We start from the raw sequence: 21957 nt of genomic DNA on the forward strand, positions 1-21957 counted from the left end.
CCAATGTTTTTCAATAATTATTATGAATGATGCTCGATATATGATATATATATATATATATATATATATATATATAGGGAGATGTTTGATCATGTTCATGAAATAGATGAAACTTTCATACATGGTTTGGCCAAGGGAGTCTCCTCGATTTACCTATCTCAACAGAATCTATGCTTAGGTGGTCTTCAGATTCAGATGACGGTAGTAAATGTGGATGAATCACAGTAATATGAATCATTTTGAAAGCAAAGTTGTAAGTTATACCATTCAAAAATGGCCCAGCCCTTGTGGGAAAATAGATAAAACCTATATTTGTGGCACACAGAGTCATGAGTACGTAGCACAAAAAAATTGGTACTTGATTGGGATTTTATCCATTTTCCGAATCATCGAACCTTATTTACAGCTATAATTACAATCTAGGATATTCAAAATGATGGTAGCTAATTTTTGAGCTGTAATTAATTTGTTTTCTGATTCACTCGTATGTTTCAGAGTAATCACACATTCACTTCTAGTACTGTTTCCTTCTTCCAAATCTTGCCCGCCTTTGAATATAACTGCCTGAAAATAGAAAATGCAGCAACCTCGAATAATTAAGTTTGCAATAATTTAACAATCTAATTAATTTTTCTTAGGCCCCATTGCTGTATGAGAATCTATACATACATACATACATACATACATACAGGATAAATCTTCCCGATCGACCATCACAGTTACAGTGATGTATATATTGGTGTGGTTGGGGTTAGATATACATATATCTAATTTTGTGGTGTAATTCATGAGTGTATTGAATGCAAATAATTCTAAAAAAGAAAAGAAAAGTATAGATGAGCTGGGTTCTTACCTATTAAAGGCCTGGGAGAAATTGAGTGGAAGTATGCTTGGAAGAAGTGCCTATTCTCTTTTTGTAGCTCTCTCCACACTGCAATCATATATATATGCATTCAGCATTCACACACTAGTAAACCAACTAACTAGACTAATAATGATTCATAGGGTGGGCATCAAACCAACTTATCCCAATCATATTGGTCGGTTTGGTTTTGATCAAGAAAAAAGTCAAACAAATCGAACTGAATCGATTTATTTTTAGTTTGGTTTTGATACTTTTGAAACCGAGCCAATCATGTATTTTTTAATTATTAATTTATTTATTTTACACGTGAACGTATTATAGGTTATTTAGAGGTCTTATTCGTATACATATTTATATGTCTCAACATATTACAAGTTGTCTATTAACAATTAAGAGATTTATATGTACTTTATACTTCTGTGAGGTTTTAATTAATAAATCGTCTGCTAGCATGAGTTTTTATTTAATTGAAAACTAGTTCTATTTGACTTAATGAATTTTTAAGGTTCCGAAAAACTTAATCTTTCAATCGAATTGGAATTAATGCATGAAATGTATGAATGTTTAAAAGATTAAAACTCTTGAAATGTTCAACATGTTTTATTTATGTGTAGAATAGACTTAAACCGACCAAACTAAACCGAATGAAACCGATTAATAATGGTTTGTTTTGATTTGGTTCGATTCCAACAGTGGCATTGATAAAAATGGAACAAAATCGAACCGTTCAATACTAGTTTATTCGACTCTATTTTTGTGCCACACCGAATCAAACGGATCCGCACCCACCCCTTATGATCGAACACACGCGTCTGTATACGTATTAATACACTAGTAAATACAGAAAATCTCGAGAGACAGACCTGTAAGCGTGACGAGTGGCCTAATGCTTGCATGCTCTGCTAACACCTTTACGCATTGGTCACGACTCATTTGAAGTAGCAAGCATCTCTCAATAAGATGTTGAACCTGTTTTTTATATGCATCAGTATCATTACCATAATTTCCATGCAAATTAAGAAAAGGGTAATGCTAAAGAGACTAAAGTTGTAATAAAATTTTGTAAATTAAATGATATGGAAATTGATGATTGGATAATTACTTAAGCGTTGATAAACGTGTTCATTCCTATTTATGACATATCATTTAGTTTGCAAATTTTATTTACAAATTTAGTCTCCTTAGCATTACTCTTAAGAAAATTATTGGCATGCATAAGTACAATGAGAGAGAGAGAGAGATGGAGATTACCATTCTAATGTAGCTTTGAGAGTGGCAATGCAGACATGGACCAAAGTGATGACTGTGATACATTTCTCCCGAGTCTCGATGAGTCTAGGGTTTGGACAAAAACAAAAGGCATGAAAGGCTAAAAGAAGAATAGAATAGAAGAGAGAGAGGTAGGAAGAAAACAGATATAGAAGCCAAAAAAAGTTCAAGGAAGAAAAGATATTTAGAGGGGTTATATAGAACAAAAGACGACCTAAAATACCAAAAGGGAAGTGTTGTTATCCACAGATATCGAAGCGAAGGGCCAAAAGAGCACTAGAAATCCAAATGATAGAGTCACCTCATCTCCAAAGACTTCAAAAGATAAGAGAACACACATTTGCGTTTGTGCCGATGACAAATCCGTACGTGGCTAAGCTACTAGCCACTTCACTTGATGATTGATGACTTGAACCAGTCCCAACAATTAATTAATTTGCTACCTATTTTCGGGTCCTACATCCCCTACTTGCAAATTGCCATGAGTTAGTATTGCGTTCGTGTATGCTAGCTAGGGCTCTTGATGCAATACCGTGCATGCCATGATTCATGGATAAATATACTTGTTGTATAATAGTCTTTATCTCGTTTGTCATACAAACGATATTGGAAAAAAAAATTGAACTTAGAACTTCGAATGCAAGTATAAAAATTATTATTCATAACCGAATGCAAATGGTTAGCCATTATGATAGTGCATAAATAATGTTCCTTCTACATATCGTTTTTGTAGCTGCTTGTGTCCCCCGCAACATTGAGTGTTCATTATTTTTTAGATGAATATACAATTTTCTTCACTTTCATTTCTTAATAAGGGTATTACAACTTTCTCGAAGTCCGATTTTGAAGACTTACAATTAATGATTTTAACAAACATTTAGACTTTTAACCACTTGAATTGCAAATCTTTTGCGACAATCTAATCTTTTATTGCATATGTTATAGGGAGTTTTGAGTCTTGACACCTGGAATGGCATAAGTTCTCCCCTTATGTTAACGTATGGTTCTTTCTTCTTTGTGGGTGCGTTTATTCTGCACGTCTTCATGTGTTTGGGCCAATATTATTCTAGATAGATGCGAAGCTTATGTGCCGCGCGTAATACTCTGGTCCCAACCTCATTCTCCCCACACTACAAAAAAAAAAAACATGTTAATGAGGAGATATTTTTCAGTGTAATGCCGGAAACTCGCACTCAGTTCAACATGAACAAGTCCAACCATTGGCATAAAGCCAAATTGCCTCCAACTTACTCACATGTGAATCGGCAAAGCAGAAACGTCATTTGACCATGTCAATAATTCATCGCATATGTTCCACCATTCTCATGGCCTGACTGAGTGACTAATCCACCTGATTAATTAGCATTATTTAATTGATTATCTTACTCACCATACCATCATCGAATAAAGTATTATTCTTTCTTTTGACAACTGTTGCCTTTGTATATAACCACGTTTATTGAAAAAAATAGCACAACCACCAGATGACCTTGTGAGTTGCAGACAAATGGAACTTATTCCACCCTAAAACAGGGAGAGGTTCCTTCTGGTCCAACTTCAATCAGCCAACTATTCCAAAAGACAAAAAGGATTCGAACACAATGCGTTACTGATCATTTTTATTTTGGAGGATTGATATTCAAGTTTTAAAACTCAGATCTATCAAGTGTATTTGCTTATTATTTCGGTTCATCGAAAAATGACTGATAGCTCAGAATCTGTTGTTTGCAAAAAAATACGGTACTAAGAGTGATCCAGATACAATGCCAAGAAACATTTACCACACTCAGGCGCTTGACAATGCAAAAATCAAATAAACCCAAAATGGTCACTTGAAACACCACTAGCTTCCTCAATTAACATCAGACTTATCCAAAATAATAACCAACATAGAGTCGGTACAAATTCATCAACTACACTTGTAGTAATTTTTTAATGAAAATAATGAAAACCTTAAGATGGGGCAAGAATTCAGTTGATTTCTCCATAAACTTTGAAGAAAGTTGAGATATTAAGATTTTACCGTAAGACAATTGACAATACTGAAAATAACCTAATTAACTCCATAATTACTAACCCATTTCCTTTAAGGCTCCATTTGTTACACCTTCTTAAGGGTGACTATCTAACAGAGATTTCAATCCAGTAGAAGGAGAATAAAGTTCCCTTATGACCCTCGAAAAGCAACCTAGCTAAAAGATTTATAGTTCCAACCATGAAGTTGCGGCCCCAAAAAGAAGAAAGCAGATAGCATTCCATTGGGTCGATTTCTTCTACCTACATCTAGAAAGTAGAAACCTTTTTTAATTTGTTCATAAATTTATACACACTGATGGGATATCTATATGCATGTATTACTTTCCCTGCTTTCCTTACCTACAAGAAATAAACTCATATAATGACACTATTAAAACACAATTATATCACAAGGACCCCAAATCACTTTCAGATCAACAACAAAAGGAGGGGAAAAAAAAAATATAACAATCACGTTAAAAACACATAATTCTTATCGTCTCCACAAATCTACCTTTTGATACAATCCCATCGTAGATATCACTCAAGAAATTAATTAATATAAAAAAACCGATATTATTGTGTGCAATCTACATGTTAAATATCGCGTGCGTGAGTGAGATGTGGGGGGAGTGATCAGATCAGATCAGGCCAGATGATGAATGAAACGCACTGACCCCTCCATTATTGTTCTGTTTTGGAAGAAATTAAAAGCAAAGAGAGAAAAAAAAAGACAAAAAATGCAAAATGGGTGGGAAATGCAGGCCAGAGGCTCCTTTCATAGCAATGACGTGTGTTTGTTGAAAGGCATGCATGTGAACGCAGGCAGCTCCATCCATCCACACTCACACGGCTTTTTAATTTTGAATATTTGGCGACACGCACTATGATTTTATTTGTACCACTGTATGTGCGGACGGCTTCTTTGTACTGCTAACTATGCTTCTTCACGCTATCCAAAATTTCAAACAAGAAGGAAGAAAGAAAGGAGAAAATTTCAGAGATGGCATGCCTGCTGCCGATTGCTTGCTCCCAAATTATTTTTACTTTTGATCCAAGCAACAACAAAGCAAACCATTTTCTTTTCTATGTGCCTTGGGTTTGCGCCCACCTTTGATTACTAATATATTCATACTTTGTAGATTAGGGAGGAGAATATTGTCACTAAGTTAGGTATTGGATGAAAATGAAAAAAATCATGATCAATAATATTATAGATAATACTTGCATCCCACCCCATGGAGGAATGCATATGTTTCAACTTGTGCATAACAAATGTTTACATAAATTTTTTATCATATGAACTGTTTTAAGTTCTTAATATTTTTTTGAATATCATCTCTAGAGAAAATCATTTGAATCGGAGATCATTTAATCATCTAAATGTATAAAACAAATAAATAGTGTTGGCATGAATTAGGGAAGTTAAACGAAAAACTCCCGATATTGTTCACTTTAATAAAAAATCACATTTTTATACTAAAAAATCAATCATTGTACTCACTTTACCCTTTATTTTGTCATTATCGTTAAAACTCAAAGTTTTCAAGCCATTTTCATTAATTTTCCTCATGAATTAACATATTCATGATGAACAATCCATTTAATTGATGCATTTAAATGATGAAACAATCTCCGATGCAAATGATAATAATACAATATTCGCAAAGGAAATATGTGCATTCCCACATATAGTGGATTGCAAGTATTATCCTAATATTATGTTCCGTTTATCTTCAGTACTACACATGTTAACGTTGTTGTTAATACAATTACGCATGTATTTTTGCTTTTCATTACTCCTAAGTATGCAATCAAGTTTCTCAAAACATCCGCAACCTTTTCTATAGCAGCCGTGGACCACTACAATGTCGGTTTCCCAAGAAAGAACGCAAATCGAGATAAGAACAATATAGGTTGTTCTCGGCTGAAATCATCTAATTTCAACCACTAGTTGATGAAATGATCAGTTCAACATCTGAAATTTAATTTCAGATAATCTTAGTAAAAACCTCAATTTCTTTTATTAAAGAAAATACCATCATTTTTAGATTAATATTATTAATCTCTATAATTCATAAGCATCCAACGTATTATCAAGAATTCTTTTTGTTCATTTTAGAGCATTGAAAACAACTATTTTCTTTTATTTCGTAACTTCCAAAATATTTGTGGCTTCATTCTAAATAATTGTAATTTAAAGATTTCATTTATTCTTAAAAAATGGATGTTCAAAGCACAGAAATTCAACCATATGGGTTGATTTTGTATCATAATTGTAATGGGACAGCTGATTTGGTTTTATTTTGGTGTTTGATTATACAATTTGGTTCAGATTTGGTTAAATGGCCAATATACAATTGGTATCCATATAATTAACAAATTGCATTAGACTAGTCTTTAAACTTGCTAAGGTGTCATGACTGGGCAACCAAACCATTAGTATTCAACTTCGCAAAAGCCCGCGTCATCAAATTAATACTCTCAAGTTCGAATTCTTTTAAATTTTGGTTTGTACAAAAAATTAGTACTTGGGCGGCTCTTTAATCAGTGTTTAAAATATCAGTATTGATGCAAAATATCGATATACAAATTTGTGAAAATATAAACGGATATATCAAATATTGATATGCTTTCAACAGAAATGAGAGAAATTTAAAATAAAACTTTAGGGATTGTCAAATATCGGCTTAGACTAAATATAAGAGTTTTTCCAATCTTTAACAGATGTGTCAAAAATATCGACGATAAAATTTTAACACAAACTTAAGAGTTTTTTCTTATATAAGTAAAGTTTGAACTTCATCCTATTTTTTTAATATTTTCATAAAAATATCAACCGTTATAAAAAAAAATTTCTAAACGCAACTTGAAATTAACAAATTATTTCATTCATATGGAAATATTTTGGTGTGGTTGGTCTCCGTTGCGTCTCTACTCTCTAATTCCGTGAATGATGCGGTTGATGCTGATGAGATGATGGCTCCTCGTCTGTCCGCTCACCCGCCAAAATTACCCGTCAACAACGGGCCTGGATTCTCTGCCCCCCCTATCCTACACCCTTTGTATCTTTTTTTATTTTTGTGGTCACCGTTAAGTTACGTTAACATTTTATATTGATTTTTTTATAGAAATAATAAGACAAAAAACAATAAGAATATAAAATGTTAACATGATTTAACTGTAACCACAAAAATAAAAAGGGATGAGAAATGTATGGGATGAGGCAGATAAGCCAACAACAAAGCGGGTGCGTGGGGTCCGCTCTTCTGTGGGACCCATCACACTCAGTCAGCCATGAGCTAGCCAAAACTAAAAGCTGTAGTTGTACCCCCCAACTTCCTCAACCCACCCACACCCCCTTCCCCTGTTCCCCCGCCTTTAGTATTTTTCAACTAATTTCTGATCCATGGCCCCCTTCCCCCCGCTCTCGTTCTAATTCTACCCACCCACCCACACGCCACACGACAGATAATGTGTACCCCATCCTAATAATAATAATATTTTTTTCTTAAAAAGGGGATCAAAGATGGTTTTACCATCGCAGTCTACCTTTTTGGAGGCTGAGAGGCATTTAAGTATCTTTTAAGTTACCATCGTGTGATTCATCAACATTAAAAACCGAACATAGGATGTGTCGTGTGAACTAAGGGTATGAAATTCGTCACCAATTATTGAATCCCATCATAATAATTCAACCCATGTAATAATTTTGTTTGACGCCCAAATGGAAATGCTATGTTGTTTTACCAAATTGCCTTGTCTTTGTTACCAACTATGAATTGCATCTTCGTCTTGAAAACGACCTTTTTGGTCCGTTATCATCGATCGAACCCGTCGTTATTTCTTATAAATATTTTTAGGGTTTTTTTTTTAATTAAATTTATGACTTGGACTCAACAGCCATACAATAAAAGTTGGTAATTAAGGTAAGTAAATTAGGAACTGTCGTTTCCCAAAAAAAAAAATTAGGAACTGTCACTAAATAAGGTAATAATTTGCGGTGGGAAAATAAAAGGAAAACATAAGGGCGGTAAAAAGGTGAAGCTGCAACAGTAAAAAATGGTAATTAAGGTAAGTAAATAAGGAACTGTCAATAAATAAGGTAGTAATTCGTGGTAGGAAAAGAGAAAAATAACAAGGGCGGTAAAGCGAGTTAGTGCGGTGAACTGCACAAGTGAACCACTTATTTTTTTCAAACGGTTGCATTTGGAGTGAGATGAACTTTTTCAAGATAAATAATAAAAATAAAAATAAATAATAGAAAAACGTTTTATTTTTAATTCTTATCCATATATTAAAGAGATTATGTTTCTCTATGCTATATGACAGGTTTATTTACTCCGAAATGACATAATTCATGAACATGAGAAAATAAATTGAAATATAATCAATTATTCTCGCTAATATCTATTTTATAAGTTTTTACGTAGCATAATATAAGTCGTGAATTTGAAATAAATATGATATGGGTAAATATATAATATAACTTATCAGTTACCATACAAAAAAATAACATTATGGTATCAGCGTAGGATGTTTTATTTTTGAAATTATCATGCATAAAAATAATATTTATTTATTTATGGAAATTTGATAGTAAACGAAAATTGCAAAAATAAAGGGAGAGAGAGAACGGCAATCCGTTTGCGTAACCACAAGCACCGAATATGTGTGTGATTTGGATTGAAATAATAGTTTTTGGGTTTTGGGCACTCTCTCCCACTCTCATCCATCCTCCTCCCATTTCTCCATAATATTCTTGATCCTCCATCTTCTTCCAAACCACAATAGCTCCATTCTTTAATCTCTTCGGTTTCGATTTTCCAGATCTTCCTCTCCCTTTTTCTCTTCCAAATTTCACTTCTTGGTCCTTTTCCTTTCTGGGTTTTGCATTTCACTCCTTCTGGGCAGCTTAAACATCATTCCCCAAACGATCGGTTATCGAAAAAGCAGCGCATTTCTTGAGGTAGTCATCTTCTTTTTCTTGTTTCCTGTTAAAGTTTGGAACTTTTGTGATGTTATTTTTTTAATAAATCTTTGTTGGTTGTTTTTTGAGTCTGATTGGAGTTGGCATGTGATTGCAGGATCTGGGATTCTGGGCAAGCACCGATTTTTCTTGAGACTGAATCAAAGAGGATTTGAATATTGAGGTAACTTGTTCTATCTGCGATGCTGCTGCACATTTTTTTTTTGGGATATTGATTTTTTGTGGATTTTAGCTAATTTTTGTAGGAAAGGAATAATCTTTTCAGTAGGAGATTAGATTGGCATTGAATTCTTTTTGTAAACGATCTAAAAGATTGCATTTTTTTCCTTGTTGAGATGGGTATCTTATTGACTTTCCATATTTTTCAGGATTTTCCTAACCTCTTAACTTAGATAGGAGTTTTCCATTTATTTTCTCTGTTGAATATGATAGCACCGCTTGGCATATCAATCCCATCTCTTTTGTAGCACATCCAATTTATTCACCTGCTGATTTAGCTTCGTTTTGTGTCTTTCGTTCTTGGAATCATCGATATGCTCTGATTTTACCGCATGTGTGAATGTTGTCTATCTATGATTGCATTTGTTGTTGGTCGATGTTATCGGCTAAGCCACACAATGGGCTGCCTAATTTGGTATCGAATTCGCCATCCACAAGATTCGAACCTAAGACCTCTCACTTCCAAGTGAAGAGGAATACCACTTGACCGTAGTACTGAATGGCTGAAAGTGTGATTACGTTTATTGGCTGCTTTTGTTTTTTCCCTTCGGGTCACGTCTTGAGTAATGTTCAGTTTTCCTTGTTTCCAACTCCACTGATAGGAGATGACAAGGACTTCATTCTTTCCTGAAATATATCGATCATAATTTGAAGCTACAGTGTTTAGATTTACAGCTGATTTAAAATATTGAGACTTGCTGCATTGTGATGCATTGAAGCATTTTGTTTTGATCATCAAAGTTGTTGGATGCAACTGGTTTAGAGGTTTATGTTGTGAATGCTTATGTATATATTATACAACGTGCACTGACATGCTTTCTCTTGAGTTTTTATGTAGTAAACGAAGAGAAGAACCCTAGTTCCTTTCCATTTTGGCTGTAGATTGAACTTGATGCCTAGTTTAACACAATCAAACTCATTATAGCTTGACCCAATTCAGGGGCAACAGGACGCGTGTTAAGACAGATGTAATAACTTTAGATGCAAGCTGAATTGTGAATCACTTTTTAGCCAAATATGTGAAGGGTTGTCCTTTTTTTACTGGCATAATACGGTTTATGTTAATTCAGAATCAATATTGCATTTAAAGGCTGTAGATTATGAATAACGGATATCCTCATCCCTAGAGTTAATACTCTCTCTAGTGTTTCCTAGATTCCCACATTTGGAATATAAGGGTTTCTGATATGAACAGAAAAGCCATATTGAAGTTTTACTTAAAGTTGTAGACCGACCGTTGAAGCGTCCTATTCAATTAAAGTAAAGTTAAATGTGGTTTCCAACTTTGTTTAACTATTTCATTGCTTTGTGTTTTTTTCATGCATATTCTGGAACATTGTTTTCGCCTCTTATACCATGATGTACCCACTTACCAACTTACGATAAAGCATTTTAATATGTGACTATTGTGAAGAGAATATCCTAATTTGTGTGGAGAAGCCCATTTTCACAATGCACTTGCTCTAAAGGATGAAATGACGTGGTTCTGTGTAACTTGGTCTCTCAATATACTTAATAATAGAAAAAGCCATCTATAGTAAGGGTGAGCCTTGTATATGCCTTTTGGATGATTATTTCTTGAATCGAGTAAAAATAAAATTTGGTTTGATTATTTTTTGATGCACACTGGCTGTTGCTAGAGATCCTTCAAAGAACCTTGTCTTGGCCATTGCCCACTAGTTCTAATTCAAGATTTAAATTTCCCCTTTTCCAGGTTGATTCTTGCTGTTTATTTTCCAACCTTCGCCGAAAGAAAACAATTGAGGTAGTTTAGTTTGCCTTATACGATGTTGGGAGGCAACAGTGGTAACCCCATGCTTCCTGTTTTCGTGGATGAAAATCGTTACCCATATCCGACAAATGCTTCAAGTCAACTACAGCTGTTTGGAAATGGTAAGTTGTTGTGTCTGCATTCTTTGTTCCGATAAGAACTTTAGAATTAATTTAGATTCATTGATTTTAATCATCTCTACACATTCATGTAAAGTTCTTATCTTGCAACTCAATCTTTATTGAGCATCATTTTTCCTTACTAGAATTTTTTATAGTTCGACTTGTCTTTAAGAAGATGAAATTTCAATTTATGTTGCAGTACAAGCTGGATGTAACGTTGATCCTGTAAATTATTTTGGAACTGAGCATATTACTCCCATGCTTCGGCCTAATAAACGAAACAGGGAAATGGAAGATATCTCAAGACAGCAGAAGCTTCAGATTTCTTTGAACTATAATGTCTGTCCTGATGAAGCTGATCGTTCAGCTAGCATTCCAAACCCAAACGCTGTATCAACGGGGTTAAGGCTATCATATGATGACGATGAGCGCAACTCATCAGTTACTTCTGCAAGTGGAAGTATGACAGCAGCACCTTCAATGATCCTATCCCTGGGTGACAATATTAGGACTGAGCTGGACCGACAGAAGGAAGAGTTTGATCAATACATCAAAATTCAGGTACTTGTGATCTTCAAACACAAATATCCATATTTCTCGTTTTCCAGCTTATGGTTTGATATGTGATGTCTTTTGGAGTAAAATCGGTATAATTTTGATTTGTGAATAGAGATTTGCAACTTCATTTTTTTCTGTTTTCTCATACAATTTGAAATTCCAATCTAACTTCGTACAGATATTATGTTTTAAAGATGGCTGCTATTTATGGTATAACATATCGTCCATTCTTGCTATAACATATCGTCCAAGAACTTAAAAATTTCGAACAGGTCATGGGGTGTTAACTTTTTTCTGTGTGTAGACATCATATTATAATTAGTTGCTCATGTAAATCTAATGTTGGATGCTCATCGAACAGGAGGAACACTTGGCAAAGGGAGTTCGGGACATGAAGCAGAGACATATGTCTTCCTTCCTTGCTGCCATAGAGAAAGGTGTCAGCAAAAAGATGATCGAGAAAGACTTGGAAATTGAGAACATGAACCGGAAGAATCGAGAATTGGTGGATAGAATAAAACAGGTGGCTGTGGAAGCCCAAAACTGGCACTACAGGGCGAAGTACAATGAGTCCGTGGTAAATGTCCTGAAGAGCGACTTACAGCAAGCAATTTCACAGGGTGCCGATCAAGGGAAGGAAGGATTTGGAGACAGCGAAGTTGACGATGCTGCCTCGTACATCGATCCAAATAACTACCTGACTATCCCAGCTGGACCAGCGAAAACCGTGTCGAAGAATTACCTTGGGTTGAAGGAGCAAACGGGTTCGAGAACGTGCAGAGCATGCAAAGCCAAGGAGGTGTCGACCTTGTTGATGCCATGTAGGCATCTGTGTTTATGTAAGGACTGTGATGGGTTTGTCAATGTTTGCCCTGTTTGTGAGTCAATGAAAACTGCTAGCTTCCAAGTGTACTTGTCCTAACTTATGAAGCAAGTAACTTAAAAAGGAAAGAAATTAAAAAAAATTATGTGATTAGGTGTTGATTATCTGTGTGATTTTCTCTCTGAAATCAAAATTTGTATGTAGAAGATGTAGTTGTCTTTATAAATGAGTTACAGGCTTTTGTTTTACTGTTTTATACAGTCAATATAATCGCTTTTGCTACTCCAATGCGTTTTTTACTATATTTGATAGAAAAACTTGAAATCACATCTGGGTTATAGAGGCATTTTTTGGAAAGGACTTGGATTCTCTGCCCTCCCATTTCGGTGCCCTTCCCGTGCCCTCCTGTTTTGTGTGGTCACGGTTAATTCATGCTAACATTTTATATTGTTTTTTATAAAATAATAAGACAAAAAAAAAATAGTAATATAAAATAACCATGACCACACAAACAGGAGGGCACGGGGAGGGCACCGAATTGGGAGGGTAGAGAATCCAAGTCCTTTTGGAAAACATCCGCCTAATAAAAGCACGCGTCGAAAAAGTGATTGTGAGCATAAGTGCTTCATTACAAAAACAACAAAAACAAAGTGGTAAGAATCTAATTCATCCGATACTCTGTCAGCATACCACTAATAGTGTTTCCGCTTTAATAATTGGATGAGAAGCACTTAAGCACTCAGGTTAGCATGGCATATTGGCAATGCCGCCGCCGCCGCCACCACCACTATCCTAGCAGCAGCACAAGAACCATTTCTGCATGTCATTATTCCTCCAACAGAGGCAGGGGCAGCCATGCCATCCACACTAATTAACACATCAATAAATTCGTACTTTACGGTCTGGGACTCTGGTGGATCTGATTTTTTGATAAAAACCAATATTTAAAGTATGGAAAATCGATAAGGAAAAGGTTTGAACTTGGACGCATTGGATTGATGAAAAAGACTCTAACTACCAAGATAATTCACCACTTACCGCATCCTGGGACATTTATATTGTATTCAGAGGGTTTTCGGTTTTCTTCTGCTTTTCAGCTGATTTCTTAAGTACTGGGCTTCCCAGCCATCCTCTTGTGTCCAAAGGCTATGGGGCAATAAGCAATATGGTGCGCAAACATCCAAGGCCAGAACAGCCCAAATGCAATCAGCAGAGGTGCAATTGGAAGATCTCTTGAGTTCTGATTTGGTTTCTATACCCAATCACATTAAGCTTCAACGTTCCAAATCAATGACGTAGGGTTTTCCCCCCAAAAAAAAAAAAAAAAAAAAAATCAATAACGTAGGCTGAGTTTAGACCGTCGTGAGTGTCGCACTAGCTAGTGCAAGAAGTAAGCATACTTCACTTGGTGAACGACAAATGAAGTTTTAGTCTTGAAAACTTGAGAGAGGCATGCGGATACTTTTTTTGATTCAAATGTTACGAGAGAGAGCGTTTGAACGTAAGATTTCTCAGCACAAGGAAAAATGTTCGATAATCACCAAGCAGATACTTTTAATCAGTCTGAAATTCCAATTAGTTGGCACATAACTTCTCATTTCAAGAATTTCAAGAAAAATCCTGCTAATCCCAATTAACCACATGACAACCGAGCTAATTAATCAAACAAGATGCCTATTGATCCTATTTATTTATAATAGCTGCCAAATGTGACCAACTGATTGTGACTCCTGCCTCGTGGCTAACACTTTCTATATATATATGAGAACGGATTTGTGGTACTATTGTTTTGACATAATTTTTTACATACGTTTTTTATAATCTATTCAGTAATATATTTAATAATTTGAATCGTTTATTTTTCAAAACATCATTCATTGATCATCTCTTCTCACACGTCCATTGAAATATATATATATATATATATATATATATATATTCTTTGTTGATGAATTCAACTGGAATCTCTTGCTTACTAAAACCCTAAACATAATCGATATCAGATGTCAAACCTTTTGTTTTCTTGATTCCACTGCAGATTCTGAGTCGAATAGTATGTGACGCAGCTGCAGCTTGATTAAGACAAATTAAAGAACAATTAAGTCAAGTCAATTATTCAGCAGTGTCCACTGTCCACCTATGAATATGATAAAAAAATGAATCCCATAATTCAAATGTGCACACTAACAAGATAACGACTTTTTTTTTATTTTTTTAATGAAGAAAGTCTCACGTTTTAAACAAATCACACCACAATTATTCTTGATATATAACAAAAATAATTGCCTCTTGTTCTTGGTTGATGAATTGCACCAGATGTCTGATTTACTATTGAAATTTAAACTCATTGGTTCACGACTAAATTCTTAAGTAAAATGTACAGTTTAAATTTTGTGTTTGTGCTGAAATGAGCGGTTCAAATTCTAAAATTACGATAGTAGACATCATCATATTAATATGTTCATCTTCACAAATCCCAATCGGCCAATCGGAAAAGAAAAATGTTTGTTGTTGCTAACGGGGAGGATGAACACTTTAATCGTGACTAGGCAAAACTGAGTCAACTAGGAAGAGCTGCTGTATAGAGTTGACTAAGGGCAAACCTTTGACTGGAGTTGGTAACAATCATCAAAACCCCCCAAAAAAACATACAAAAATCAAACAAATATTATAATAAAAGAGCCCTTTCATATTTTTCCATTTTCACATAAATTTTGAGGGCCTTCTTGAGTGCAACACCATCTCAAAACACCATAATATTATATATTATGATGCTTTTATATATAATTGAGTAAGTTGTGTCTTAAAATTTAAACTTATTTAATGGTAATAGATAGAGTGGCGATCATCATCATCACTTAAGAGTGGTGAGAAAAAATATTTCCTACAATAATTTAGAAGAGAGAGAGTTTCAAACACACATAGGTGGAACTTCTACATCCTTTCGACTAAAATATTAAACCACATGCATATGCAATCACTAAATATCCCTTCTAAAAATTGAGAAGTGCTCCTAAAATGTGTTAGTAATGGATGGTGATTATGTATACTAATCTGATTTAAGTGAAAAAAAAATAAGAAAAATCATCCCTTTGTTTGAAAATAATCACACATCTATGTATGTCACGGATTCTATGTTTCGAGCTATTGAGTTTGTCTGACTGCGACCTTGGATAGAGTGAAATTCTCCATAGTCTATCCGGATTTGGAAAAGTGGATAACCGTAACTTACCACTAGTTATCATCCTTAAAAAAAAAACATATGTATGTCAATTTTAGGTTCTAAATAGCATAATATAATAAAAATATTAGAAAAACGATTAGGGTCTGCACAATTTTTTTTCTTGTGAAGAGTGCAAATTTTAGATTCCCATTTTTGGACTACGGCTAGGGGCGTTGGACATTGAGGCTCGAAAAGTATAAAAGATCAACGGTGATGCACACCACACAAAAAGCAACCAACCGTATCCCGAGAAGCAGTGGATCATTCCGGGGGATGAAATTACAAAAACAGGCTGTTGTCGAAGACTCCCCGGTCCAAATCGGTAGGTGCCTGCATGTGTTTGTAAAGTTGCCGCTAAAAATTAAATCTAACCCCGCACCAACCTACCCTAAAAAATATCAAAATTAAAAATGGACCCCCCAAATAACAGAAAATTACATTTGCGTTTGTAATTTTGGGCAGCTATAAATATACTCCTCCATTGGCTTGTGGATTTCAGTTGTGAGTTTGCTCTGCATCTACCTCTGTACCTAACCACTTCCTCTCTCTCTCTCTCTCTCTCTCTCTCATCACAACTAACGCGCATTTTTCAACGGTAAGTTTTTATTTTCCTGCATTTCTGAAAACCCAAATCCCCATTTGATCAAATTCAGAAAAAGTTGAGATCTTTGATTGATTTGATTCTTATTTGTGTGGGGGAAAAAAGCAGGTTGAGAAATGGCACGTAAGAAGATCAGAGAGTACGACTCCAAGAGATTGTTGAAGGAGCACTTCAAGAGGCTCGCCGGCCGTGAATTGCCCCTTAAATCTGCCCAGGTGAGTTTTTTTTTTCTTCGATTTGTATTTTTTCTCTGTTATGCATTTAGATCTTCAAGTTTCATAATTTGGCGCCCCATTTCGAACGAAATCATTTGGATATTAATAAATTAATCAAACAACAACCATGTGGTTAAACTGTTGTTAAATGCTAATTATGGTTTGTGTGGTTTGGTTTATAGATCTAATCTGAGCTCAATAAACTTAATCATTCAAAGGGTTTTGATTTTAGATCAGGTTTTGTCCCGTTTGGGTTTTGGTTTCCTTAATTGGGTTGTTTAAAACAAATCTGTTTGTATGATTCCGATTAAGAAGTGAATTTGATGTTTCTGAATATAAGTTATGTTGGAAATTGTAATTATATTGTGTTTTTATAGATTACCGAAACAACCGATGTCAATGAGCTGCTGGAGAAGGAATCGTGGCTTTCATCTTCCAAACTCGTTGTCAAGCCTGACATGTTGTTCGGAAAGCGTGGGAAGAGCGGTTTGGTTGCCTTGAATCTTGATTTTGCTCAAGTTGTCGACTTTGTGAAGGAGCGCCTGGGCAAGGAGGTATTTGATCTTCACATTGTTTCGTCAAGACATAAATTCCTTATGCGTGTTTGGTATTTGATGATTTTGATCTACATAAGAATCGAGAATTTGGCTTACGTGTTTTGATCTTTTGGCGTTACAGGTTGAGATGGGTGGCTGCAAAGGACCCATAACAACATTCATTGTTGAACCCTTCATTCCCCACAATGAAGAGTTTTACCTTAACATCGTCTCAGACCGACTTGGAAACAGCATAAGCTTCTCCGAGTGTGGAGGAATTGATATTGAGGAGAACTGGGATAAGGTATTTTTGGATGTCAATGTGTTACCAAATTCTTATTCAAACGCTATTCTTTGTTATTTTCAATAAAAAGATAAAATTCCTAGAAGTGCATCTTCTATGAGCTCTATTCGTCTACCTTAACGTTCCATATTTATAAAAGAAATATACTTTATGCAGGTTAAGACCATATTTGTCCCTACTGGAGTTGCTTTTACATCAGAAGTTTCTGCTCCACTTGTTGCAACCCTTCCCTTGGAGGTAAGTCTTTTATTGATATGGTATTTCGGTATCATTTCTGTATAGTTTACTTCTGACCAGAAAAAAACAATAATGTACTCGATTTTGCTTGCGTCAATCATATGCTATCTCTCTTGAGTTCATGTTCGTTTTAGTTTAAATTGGAAATCATTGACAAGTATTATTCTTGAATATAGATCAAAGCAGAACTTGAGGACTTTATCAAAGCCGTATTTGCTCTATTTCAAGGTGTGTTAAAAAGTTTTGGTCGTTCCATTTCGTACTAGATTGGTAAGAAGTAAGAACAATTTTGCTAATTATCATTCTATTCCAGATTTGGACTTCACTTTTCTGGAGATGAATCCTTTTGCATTGGTTGATGGAAAGCCATATCCTTTGGATATGAGAGGCGAGCTGGATGACACTGCTGCTTTCAAGAACTTCAAAAAGTAAATTTCATTCATTCAGTTGTTTTTACCTTCTCTGTTTTGTTATGTATATGCCAAGCTATTTACTAGTGTTTTAGCGTACCAATTTCAATACCACCTTACATTATTATTATGTTCCAGGTGGGGCAGTATTGAATTTCCAATGCCTTTTGGAAGAGTTATGAGTCCTACAGAGAAATTTATTCACGGGCTAGATGAAAAGGTACACACACAAGCCTTCAACTTTTAAATGAGTAATGTATTTATACTTTCTGTTAATACTCAAGTAAATACCCTGTGTCTAGACGTTCCAAATCCTTTTTTTTTTTTTGGTCTAGGAAAGGAATTGCATCTTCTTGGCACTACCAAGAAGTCAGCTGATTCTTAGTTTGTCCAATTTATATTTTCACTATGTAGCCCAAAAGCCGGGATTCCTGCTGTTATGGTTTATCTAAATGCATGTCGCTAGGAGTGTATTATAGAGTTCAGAGCTTTCTGACCTTTGAGAAATAAAGGTCCTCTTTTCCCAGTCAACTGGTCTGCATGTACTTCATTCTTTAAATTGGAAACCTGGTCCTTAATGTCTGTCAATTGTAATTTCATATTGGTAATGTTTATCTCAAATCATCCGGTGACACGCATTTTAGTAGCCCTGCCATTGTTGATTTATCAGGTTTATTTTTCATTTATTTGCAGACAAGTGCATCTTTGAAATTCACAGTTCTGAACCCAAAGGGACGAATTTGGACTATGGTCGCTGGAGGAGGTGCAAGTGTCATCTATGCAGACACGGTGTGTGTACATAAGATTTAGAAGTTTAACTGGATTTTAACCCTTTAGCTTTTTGACAATTTTTTTCATTGGCATTAATTGCTCACCCAAAATGATTTTCTTTGGTCAGGTTGGAGATCTTGGCTTTGCTGATGAGCTTGGAAACTACGCCGAATACAGTGGAGCACCCAATGAAGAGGAGGTGTTGCAGTACGCCAGAGTTGTGATTGATGTAAGAATGATACATTTACACTCTTAGCATTGTCTTACACTATTCCTATGTCCAGTGCATGTTAGAATGCTGCTTTCAGTTTTACCCTGCATCATTATTCTTCATAAAAGACAAACGTCAAGCCACACATGCGTATGCACCTCATTTTTGTTGTTTAATACTAATCTTACACCTTGTACAGTGTGCAACTTCTGACCCTGACGGCCGCAAGAGAGCCCTTGTAATTGGAGGAGGTATTGCTAACTTTACCGATGTAGCTGCAACATTCAATGGCATTATTCGTGCCTTGAAGGAGAAGGTGAGCTTAATCTTCTAGTCTAAATCCTAATTGTTTTTCAGCGAGTAATGTTGTTCTGTTCTTATCTTTTCAAAGTACGAAAATTGACAATGGCATATTTGACTACTCAGGAATCTAAGCTTAAAGCCGCACAGATGCATCTTTACGTCAGGAGAGGAGGCCCTAACTACCAGAGGGGGCTTGCAAAAATGCGGGCACTTGCAGAGGAAATCGGCCTCCCTATTGAGGTACCAAATATTTTCAAATTCCATTGATTTGGCAGACATGCAGAGGTCACACTAAACTTTAATTCCGAAGAACTCGTCTGACGTTTATACTTCTGTTTCTGTGTTCCCTTGCAGGTCTATGGACCCGAAGCAACAATGACCGGTATTTGCAAACAGGCAATTCAGTGCATCTCCGCTGCTGCATAAGTTATCGTTCAGATTGCTTGCACCCTTACTGTCTCATTTCCTTTCATTTTGATTTCTTTTGTGGCAAGTTTCATGTCTCCATTAAATCCTTGTACCAATTACGTTGTTTCAAAATCCTCGACCGAGTTAATGTAGTTATTACGTGCAAATGGGTAAATGGTAGCATGATGATGCTGTGTGATGGTCTTGTTACCGTAATAAACAAATAAAATAAAAATTTATGTTGGCATTCATTTTGGAATCCTTGTTTTTCAAAGACAACAAACTTGCAAAGAGATCCCAGTGGGATAACTATTACTATGGTCGTTAAATCTTACAACCGAATACAAGGCAGATTCACTGGAACTTTAGAGGTCACTTTTGTGATACGCAGACGTTGCAAGTTCATCATCTACAAAGTTTGCTTCACGAAACAAATGCCCGAGGCCAGTAACCCGAAGATGAGTAAGAATACTTTTAATATCCTGCATCAATGAACCAACGCGCCAAGGAGCGACCCGACAAATGAATCAAAATCTGAGAATCCCCTTCAACAACTAAATTCGAGAGACCAAAACACTTGGCGCAAGTTAATTCAACTTTCAAACCACTACCCTCAAACCAAATTTGCTATTGTAAATATCTCAAAAAATCAGCAAGAAGCTGTTCAACCCCAGAAACCTCAGCAGCAAAGTTTGAACTGTATATCTAAAGTACTATTCGATAAAATAGCAGATGGGCCGCAGAACCCAGCAAAAAACTTAGCCATGCCCTTCTCTTGTGGGCTGGAGTTCGTTCTGATCCACACTCACCTTTGCTCCTCTTTGAAAGCCGTCGGTCAACATAGAAAATAAATTTATATCTTTTTATGGGGTGATATTAATAAAAATAAACAGGTAGAAGAAAGAAGAGATGTTGAGAAATTCCCGTAACATCATTTTGTCTCTGTGTTACTAAATCTGTATCTCTCACTCCATATTCTGCGACATGTTGAAAGATTTATGATTGTCGGACGATGATTGTATTAAATATATGTAAGAATTGTAGCTAAATTCTTAAATATGTTAAAATTTAGAATTTACATATAATCACGTAAGCACGTAACGAGCAGGGACGAATCCTTTGAGAGCAGCCTAGGCCTGCAGCCCAAGTGAGACTTTGAAAACATAAAAAATTAGTAGTAGTTATAATGGTTTAGTCCAACTCAGCAGACCCGAGTAAGTGTTGCGAAGCTTTATTACTTAACGTGTTTTACTTAATTGTTATTTAATATTGCGATTTAGTTGTATTCTTTTTTATTTGGTAAGTGATGTTTCTTAGGTTCGATTTTTGTCAAAATGTGAATTTAAACCACATTAGATAAAAATTTTTGTTAAAAAAAAAATGTTTTACTTAATTTAGGTTATACGATTGAGGATTGTGTTGGATGTTAAGCCCTAGTCCAAAAGCTAATAAGGCATCACAGTTAATAGGAATTGTTATGGAATGTAAGTAGGGTAAGGGTTTGGTTAATGTGCCATAGCTTGAAGTTTGAACTCCAAATATAGATAATATATCGTTTATTCTTGTAGAACAAGGGATCCTAATTCTATCATATTTGGACTGAGATTTGATAAATCACATCCTTGTACAATAAGGAATCTTAATGACATTATGGGAGGATTCATTAGGGTTAAGTTAGTATAATTAAATTTTAACAAAGGTCCCTGCACATGCCACCGAAACCAACTCCAAAGAATTCCCCGTAGGTTCGAGTTATATAATTATTATTTTTATGGTGTTTTAATTTGCATGAACCAATTAGGTTTAACAAATTGTACCAGGTGGTTTATATTTGTTGAATTTTTTTTTTTCAATTGTTCGAGTCTTTCTAGTATTCTTATTATATTAAACTTTTATGTAAGTAGTTTATGCTGTACATATTTGCATTGCATGTTGTCTTTGCTTTTGTTGTAACTTCTTATATGCATTTTGAGGGAGAACTCATTGTTTCTCCCTAACTATGTGTATATACCCTCGTATATATACCTAGCCCCACCGACGGCCATGTCTTTCTCCACATATTGACCTCGCGTGTGGCTTGTGAGTTGAGATCAATACTCTTTTTC

General features: G+C 35.3%; 3 protein-coding genes across 4 annotated transcripts; 2 read left to right on the forward strand and 1 right to left on the reverse strand.

Annotated features, from left to right (window-relative positions):
- Positions 1–237: 237 nt before the first annotated feature.
- On the reverse strand, positions 238–2487 carry LOC103403035 (uncharacterized). Its single transcript, XM_070815762.1, has 4 exons — positions 2117–2487; positions 1729–1834; positions 854–931; positions 238–564 (listed from the first exon to the last, which is right to left on the reverse strand). Exons 1-4 carry the CDS (start codon positions 2177–2179, stop codon positions 515–517), a joined length of 297 nt encoding a protein of 98 aa, XP_070671863.1. The 5' UTR covers positions 2180–2487; the 3' UTR covers positions 238–514.
- Positions 2488–8782: 6295 nt separating this feature from the next.
- On the forward strand, positions 8783–12921 carry LOC103403034 (probable BOI-related E3 ubiquitin-protein ligase 3). The gene is made up of 5 exons (XM_008341844.4): positions 8783–9119; positions 9238–9303; positions 11074–11252; positions 11452–11813; positions 12172–12921. The coding sequence occupies exons 3-5, from the start codon at positions 11147–11149 to the stop codon at positions 12730–12732; spliced, it is 1029 nt and encodes a 342-aa protein (XP_008340066.1). The 5' UTR covers positions 8783–9119; positions 9238–9303; positions 11074–11146; the 3' UTR covers positions 12733–12921.
- A 3387-nt stretch (positions 12922–16308) lies between these two features.
- Positions 16309–20103, forward strand: LOC103403033 (ATP-citrate synthase alpha chain protein 1). Of its 2 annotated transcripts, none has more exons than XM_008341841.4 (13): positions 16309–16451; positions 16566–16672; positions 17050–17226; positions 17351–17512; positions 17669–17749; positions 17926–17977; positions 18063–18177; positions 18298–18379; positions 18853–18948; positions 19058–19159; positions 19341–19457; positions 19568–19684; positions 19799–20103. In XM_008341841.4, the coding sequence occupies exons 2-13, from the start codon at positions 16574–16576 to the stop codon at positions 19868–19870; spliced, it is 1272 nt and encodes a 423-aa protein (XP_008340063.1). In that variant the 5' UTR covers positions 16309–16451; positions 16566–16573; the 3' UTR covers positions 19871–20103. The 2 variants fall into 2 exon arrangements, with proteins under 2 accessions (XP_008340063.1, XP_008340065.1); XM_008341843.4 differs by having other exon boundaries at positions 16314–16451; positions 16563–16672.
- Positions 20104–21957: the final 1854 nt, after the last annotated feature.

This window comes from Malus domestica, chromosome 16 (genome assembly GCF_042453785.1).
Source record: "Malus domestica chromosome 16, GDT2T_hap1".
Lineage (NCBI taxonomy): Eukaryota > Viridiplantae > Streptophyta > Magnoliopsida > Rosales > Rosaceae > Malus > Malus domestica.